At 34.4% G+C, this 7,723-nt stretch overlaps 2 protein-coding genes across 2 annotated transcripts in view; both read right to left on the bottom strand.

Annotated features, from left to right (window-relative positions):
* Positions 1-1,624: 1,624 nt before the first annotated feature.
* On the bottom strand, positions 1,625-7,655 carry LOC117916316. Its single transcript, XM_034832271.1, has 5 exons — positions 7,575-7,655; positions 5,015-5,138; positions 3,919-4,020; positions 3,709-3,773; positions 1,625-1,787 (listed from the first exon to the last, which is right to left on the bottom strand). Exons 1-5 carry the CDS (start codon positions 7,625-7,627, stop codon positions 1,625-1,627), a joined length of 507 nt encoding a protein of 168 aa, XP_034688162.1. The 5' UTR covers positions 7,628-7,655.
* An 8-nt stretch (positions 7,656-7,663) lies between these two features.
* LOC117916317 (glucan endo-1,3-beta-glucosidase-like) overlaps positions 7,664-7,723 on the bottom strand; it is a 1,229-nt gene continuing 1,169 nt past the window's right edge. The window contains exon 3 of the mRNA XM_034832272.1: positions 7,664-7,675. Coding sequence (XP_034688163.1) covers positions 7,664-7,675 — 12 coding nt within the window. The remainder of the gene's footprint in view (positions 7,676-7,723) is intronic.

A 7,723-nucleotide genomic window follows, 5' to 3' on the forward strand; every position in this document is an offset into this window, starting at 1 on the left:
ACAGGAATCCTGAGATGTCAGCCCTACCCAGAATTATGGATTTGTGCAGTTAGCAACAGTCTTCATGTAGCTTCCTTTAGTAAGGAGACCAAGCAAATGGGCAATCACTCCAGCTGCATTACAAGGAGGACAGCCATGTAGATGGAGGTTCCACATTGTCACTGGAGTGGAAATCTGCTTCCAAGGGCTCTGGAACCATGAAAGAAAATGACTGAAACTTTCATTTTTTTCTTCATAGAAAAAAAAAAAAAAAAAAAACCATTTTTTTCTTCCAGAAAATTACACAAAGGCTCAAAATCATGATTTTGATATCTGATAATCTAGGGATAGAGAATTTCTTTTCTTTTCCTCTCTCTTTTCCTTTTTCTTTTTCCTTTTGTTAAGTTAAAAAGGTTTGTTTCTTCAAACAAGAAAAAAAAAAAAAAATGGTGTGCCCTGAGAGTGGTTTAGTGTGAGAATGTTCCTGTTTGTTTGAGCTATGTAAATGCACCCGGCAACATGTACAGGATGCAACTAAATATATTGATGGAGTATGGTGTGATATGGAAGGTTTTTCTGTGTGAAAAGAAAATTGTTGATTATTTGATTAACCATTCTTTTGGGAACCATCTTTGTTGAGATCATGTATCTTTGTTGATCTTACTGTTGTGCAGCTGTGGCTGCCAGTAAAAGATGTTTGATTATTTGTAAGATTCAATCAATGACAGAAAGGGAGAGAGTTAAAAGAAATTCAAAGAGTGGCATTGTGGATGAATGAGTTATGACATATATGCTTTTATAGGAGCTTAATTGATTTGAACCCCATATGTCTCAGAAGTAAATGTGATTGGTTTTGAAGGATCACAATCTAGATTTAGTCTAAGTAGTAGCTATGTTTCTTTCTGTAATTGAAGTTTGATCACAATCTGGATTTCAGCTCAGTTTAATTAGCTGTGATTGTAGTTATAGACGTCTCTAATCCTCTTAAAATCACTCCCAGCCAGATTAGATGAATGAAATGGTCATATTTTGGTTAAAAAGAAATTAAAGCTTATTCACCAGAAGATAAAACACAAGGAATTGCATATTGTTTTTTAGTAATCATCAAATTATGGGGAACTAACACATTTACAAAAAGAAATAAAATGTAATTGCTAATACAATAAGTTTATCACATAAAAGGTTTCATGATATTTTGATCACTTTCCTCAAGAAGAATATGAGTGAATCATCATGTGATCTCCCAAAATGGTAAAGCTCTCTGCAAATATGTATCCATCAGCACCTCAGATGTAAGAACACTTCAGATATTAGATCTTCAAGCACTTCTATGACATAAATCAAAGCAATTGAAGACTTTTACCACTGGGTTGGGTTGAAAAGCTGAAGAAAAATTTCCAACTGTTCTTGGACTTCTGTGTGAGCACCCCTCATACGTATATCCCCAATCCAAGCTCCTTTGGATCCGTTTCCACCATCCATGGGGGCCTGATGAAAGTAAAAGGTTAACCAAACCTACAACCAAATAAAAATTAAGTGAAGAAGTGATTTTTCGGATCAGAAAATCTTTACTTGTTCATTATAAAGTTGATTGTTCCTTGGGCGGCACGTTTGAGAAGATATCCTTGCGTCAATTGCAATTCCTTCAGGCTATGTGAACAACGTAAGAGAAGGTTAACAGTGTTGAATTCAAATACTGCTGCTTTAAATCCTTGTGCTGTTGTAAACATACCTCTTCTGGAACCAGACACCAGGTTGCTTCCTCAAGCACGGCCAGTGCAAATGCAGCTGTGGCAAATCCAACTGAGCTGAAAGATATGAATCCTATTCATATTACTAAAGGAAACTGAATACAACACATGCTGATATCATGTCATTCTTATAAAATAAGACATGGAACTAAATTGAGAAAACACACTGGTATAAAATCTTAAGATATAGATGTAATATTACAAATTAAAAGGCATTAACTACTAAACCCAATTGTGGAAGAAAAATAAAATAACTAGGTTAGAGATCAAGAAAATAAATATTACCTCACAACTAATTTACAACCTCAGATCAAGAAAGTCTTAAATCTTTACCACTTAGAATCATTTACATGAATCCTTTTTCAACATCAAGTGCTACAAAGGATTATGTAGTTTTTTCTGTCTGAGTCATGAGCTATCATATATTTTCATTCATTGCTTCAACTCAATATTTTTCCTCTGTTCCTAAGTTGCTCATTTGTGCCCAAATCATACATACAAAGATGTTAAGGCTGTGTTTTAGACATGAGAAATGGATCAAATCACTACCTTCAGATTATATTTGTGTTGGTGCCACCTGTGAGGACTAACACATTATTTTTTGAGTAAAAAGACAGACAATGGAGAAAATGTGAGATGTTTGCTGCAAGCCCAGCATGTGAGATGGAATGGAGGTACAAGTATGCTTGAGAGGAGCCTTGGTAGTGTGCCAAAGAGGAGAAATGCAGGAAAAGTCACAAAAGCATGGGAAATCAGTTTTGGAATCAAGGCAAACAGATTTCACAAGGTGAATGGATTTCAAGGATGGAAATGTTAACAAAAGGCAGCATGTGAAATCAGTTTCCTGAATTGGAAATGATTTGGAGACAGCATGTAAAGGAGCAACCAGTGCATCAGGTCGAAATTTCAATTTGGAAAACCTCAAAACTGATTTGACAGTTTCAACCTTGAGAAGAAATTGGTTCCACATCAGAATTCTGATATCAGGGATGCTGAATCCGGTTTGGCCAAGATCCTTGCATTTTTCAAATCAAAAATCTTGATTTCAAAGTTTTTTTTAGCAATTTAGGGTTTTTAAACAACATTTTGGTTTAAATGGCCATTGAAAATGTGCCACATGTTATTTTTAGGTTCAGGATATAAATACATTACATTATTAGGTTAGAGGAGACGATTATTCATTCCACATTTTTTTTGTTGATACATTGGACACTTCTCCCATTTTACTTTTTAATATAGATTTTCTTATGAAATCTGTGTGTAAAAACTACTCCATGAAAGGCTAAACCCTTCATTCTGGAGATGTAGCATGAAGGTGGAGGAACAAGACAAGGAGGAGCAAATTTAGTAATGTTGGATTGGTAAATGAGGGTTTTATTATTTAAACCTGAAAGAAAGAAATCCTGTGTAGTTTGGATTAGATGCAGTATTAGTTGATGTTTTCAGAGGTATTAGTGATACTTGGACATCACTTGAGCTGCACTCATTCTCTTGTTGCATGTGGTCAAACCACCTTACAGAAATTCTCATCCTATCATCTGTCACAGCTACCTCTACCAACTTTGGAAAGTGTATAATTTCTCATTCTATCTTATCTGCAGTGACACTTATCTATCTTAGCATCTTCATTTGAACCACATTCATTTTACAAATATTATGCCTCTTGACTGAAAAACGATATAAAATTATTGAATTGAAAGAACCTATGGTAGAAAAAACATGCAAGAAATTAATTCAAACAACAACCAATTTAGACTGGTGATTGGGAAGGCAAACAACTTCACCAAGCCCCTTATAATTATGTCAAATTGCAAGGCCCTAGTGAAGACATTGCTTCATCCATCCAAGAAATTAACATCAGAATATAGCTTTACTAGCACAAGAATGGAAGGTTATAAAGGCATATAAAAGCCAAGAAGAAATAAGTGAAGGTAAGGCAGAGTTTCATGCAGCGAAGTTCCAGAAAGCAAAGACTTACACAGAGAGTCTACGGTGACTGAAAAGACCAACTGTATTGCGGCCATCTGAACACTCCAAATCAACCTACAGTCAAAATTAGGACAAATCAATACTTGGCTTGATAATATATTATTAAATGACCAGAACTCCACACCCCCTCCCCTCATCAAAATATAAATAAATTAAAAAACTGGTTAGGAAAGTAAGTAAAGCAGTTCATTTATCTCACCCTCATTGACACACGCTCTCCTGCAATTCCATCCATAGCTCGGACTATGGGGTCAAACAATTGAACCAATTCTTGGACTTTGCTCCTATCTCTCAGAAATTCCTGCAAGATTTACTTAAAATTAGGGATAACAATTCGTGTTGGTAGGTCATGTTCATGTCATGTCAAAGTTTAGGCATTCTACTAAATAGGTTAAACCAAACATGACACAAATAATAGTCGGTTAAAACATAAACCCAAATACGACCTCATTATTAAACGGATAATACATCATGTAACCCATTTAACACATTTAATAACTAGGTCCTTCTATTTAATAATCAAGTTGAGTTAAGTCTTATATAAATCTATATAATTAGTGTCCAAACCAAACATGTTTATGCCTCAATTGACCTATTTATTCAAAAGCAAATTTAAATTGAATCAAATATGGGTGAAATAGTTTAAAGTTATAATTAGGTTAATTAGCACAATTATTAAATAGGTCAATTCGGGTCAAATTCATGTTATGAGGGTTGATCCAAAAACTACTCATTTATTAAACGAGTTATGTAAGTCAACACAGATTTGACCTAAACATAATTATACTCAACCCAAACCCACGAAAAAAGTGTTAGGTTCGAGTTGTGTTGGTGAATTGTATCAAATTTTCCACCCCTACTTAAAATTACACTTTTCTATTATAAGCAATGTTTTTTGTTTTTTTCTTTTACGCTTTCTTTTTCTCCCTTTTTTTCCCTCTTCCCATCAGAGCCCATTCCCAATTGAGATGGTCCTCAAGGACCAGAAAACCATTCCATGGCATGAGAGAAATCATCAAAAAAGAATAGGCACATGAAACAGAAGAGGCTTAATTGATTATCATTCTAGATGAAGTAACTAGACTAAATTCTCTCTACCAAGGCTAATATCAGAAGCAGCTGATAACCTGGTTTTAAAAAAAATCAACATGCAACTCTTAGAATTGTATATACATACCATTAGTCGTCAATAAAAAGGTTAATATTGGTAATTCAAACCATATGCGGGCAGAAACATCAATAAGTAACTTGATGATTGAAAAATCAATAACATGGTTTCATGTAAGAGCTTTTACCACAGGAAGAAGATTTGTCATAGCTTCCATTCCCCAATTCCAGAAGAAAGGTGCAGTTCCAAATCGAGCACTGACAGTAGGTACTCCAAGGATCTCATGAGCACTTCGTACCTCAGGCAAGTGCCTGAAAACAAGTTTTTGTTGAATAAAATTGTTGTTAGAGAAAAAGCAGGTTCACAGTGTGACCAAATAGTCAGACAAAATTAAGTTGCTCTATCTAATGTTATTCATAGTAAATAATGTTATTAAAACCAATCCAATCTCCAATAGGAAGTTGATTCAAGGAAGCAAGTGCTCACTGGGAATCAAATACCATGAGAATGACAATTTCTTTTATGGGAAACAAACAATCCATTAATAATGAATCATGACAAGGAAGGAAGAGCAATTACTAAATCCAAAAGCAACAAAAAAGTACTTTGGGAAAAGAAGAGACAAAAAGATCCAATAGCTATGTGGGCTCAACAAAGGATCCAAATAGTGGTTCAACTCTGAGGGGAATGGCCTACTTGGCTGATCTAGGAAACCAAATGAAAATGCAAGCTATTTTCTCATGATATGCGGCCTTTCTAGTGTAAAATATTTGCAACTACTATACACTTAAGTTACCTATACAACTAATTCTATTAATATGAAACAAGAACATTTTATTGAAGAAAAAGGAAAACTAACATAAAGAAGGACGAAATATCCTCCAAGAGACTCACATGAAGACAAAACTTGACAAACTGCTGCCAAAGAGCCAACAAAACCAAACAAAAAAACCAAGAAGCTCTGAAGAGGGAGTTTCCAAAAAACCCTCCGACATCTAATATTAGCTTCTCAACCTCAACTCTATGGGGTTCATGTGCACCTTGAAGTTTAGGTGAAGCTCCTCACCATTGGCCATCCTATAAGCAGGGGTTGTATTCTCATGTACTGTTGTCACTCATCCATTCAGGATAAGGAATCAGCAAATCATATTCTCCTTCATTGTGAAGATATGATCTATGTGCCTCAGTATACCCTTTGTGTGAGCTTTGCCTTGTTTGGTCAAAAGTACTTTCCACCACTATATATCTTGGTGTATCTAAAAGAAAAGAAATTGGGAGTGTTTGAAGGGTTATAGCTTTTTGCATTGATGATTAAAGATTCTTTCCTTAAGTTCTAATTTCTGGTTTTGGGATTCTCTAGGGAAAGGAAATCTGTTTTTCCTGGATTATGTTAATTGGGCAGGGTTAGCTTTAGGCTGCAGCTTGGCGCTAATTTGCTTATCATCTTCTTATCTGTTTAGCTCTTTATAGCTATCTCTTGAGTACATCTTGTTTACTAAGATTGGGCCCTGTATTAGCATTTTAACATACTCGCTCTTTACCTATAAAAATTGAATGCAATGAAGAAAAATGTTCCTTCTATATGTCCATTAGAATCTATATTGGCAATTTAAAATACAAAAGAAATGAAAAAAAATTGAAAAATAATCCCAACCTAATTACAGAACTGATTTCTAGGAACTAAATAGAACAACAGCTACATAGAAAGTTATTACAAGTACAGCTATACAAGTCAAACATACAAGACTAATTATAGAAAGAAGTGTGTGTAATTGGACCCTATTAATTCACAAAAGTTCCGACAAAGATAATAACAATAATTGGAGTTCAACATGGCATAATACAAATTTTTAAGAAGGTGTTGTTATGATTTCAGCTTCAAAACTTCATTTAAGTTATAGAGAATGATGTTTGTATATCAGCTATTCTAATTTTGTAATGGGTCAGGAAAAAAAAAATGAAATGGACATGTTGGATAAATTCACTTCTATCTGCGGTGTTGTTCCCATTTAGGGTTCTGAAGATTTGTTTGTCATCAACATCACTGTAAAAGCTGCAGACTTATCTCACCATTATCTTCATGAATTTTATTGTATTTGTAGCTAAAAAAAAAAAGGAATAGGACATGATGGTTACATAAGCTAAGTTTGAGGTAACATTGCTAAAAAAAATAGATAAAAAATCAAGTAAGAACTAGAAAGAGAGAGTTTAATGGAAAGAGCAAAATTTTGTTGGGAGCAGCAAATAGTAACTCTTCTTTGAGTAATAAAGTTTCTGTTGTTGCAGTAGATGACTTTTGTATTCTTCAATGGGCATTGCATAAGTATGTTGCAGCCAGATATAACATAAACATCAGACATTTGATATGCCCATGTTGTAAACTTGAGATAGTCCAACCTAGCACAGATAAATTTTGCCAACAAGCCACACTAGAACTTTTCTTTCTTCAAAATAATCCTGCTCTATTAGTAGAAGTAATTATCAGTAAGGAAAACCATAATCTTAACTAATAGGTATCAGGAAACCATAACCATTTCAAAATGCCATATTTATAGGAACTTGAACACAAAAATATTGGAAAACTGTCCCAGAGATTTATGAGGGTATGGCCTGGAACTGTTTCATTGCACTGAATAGTAAGATAAAATTCTCTAGAATGCAGGGCATTCTCCTGTTGCCATGTTAATGGGACAAACTGACATATAAAAAGTTACTGTTGTGGAGAATTTCTTTCATAAAGAACTTACAACAGATAAACGTCTCTCTTTCCAATCCCTTTTCCAAAGTCAATGTTGAGCATTCCACTATAAGGCTTTAGTTTGATCTTTTCTCCTGATTAAATAGTTAGCTATCATGGTCAGGCATCATGACAGGAAATGGATAAAAGAAATTTATA

Source organism: Vitis riparia, chromosome 6, assembly GCF_004353265.1.
Source record: "Vitis riparia cultivar Riparia Gloire de Montpellier isolate 1030 chromosome 6, EGFV_Vit.rip_1.0, whole genome shotgun sequence".
NCBI lineage: Eukaryota > Viridiplantae > Streptophyta > Magnoliopsida > Vitales > Vitaceae > Vitis > Vitis riparia.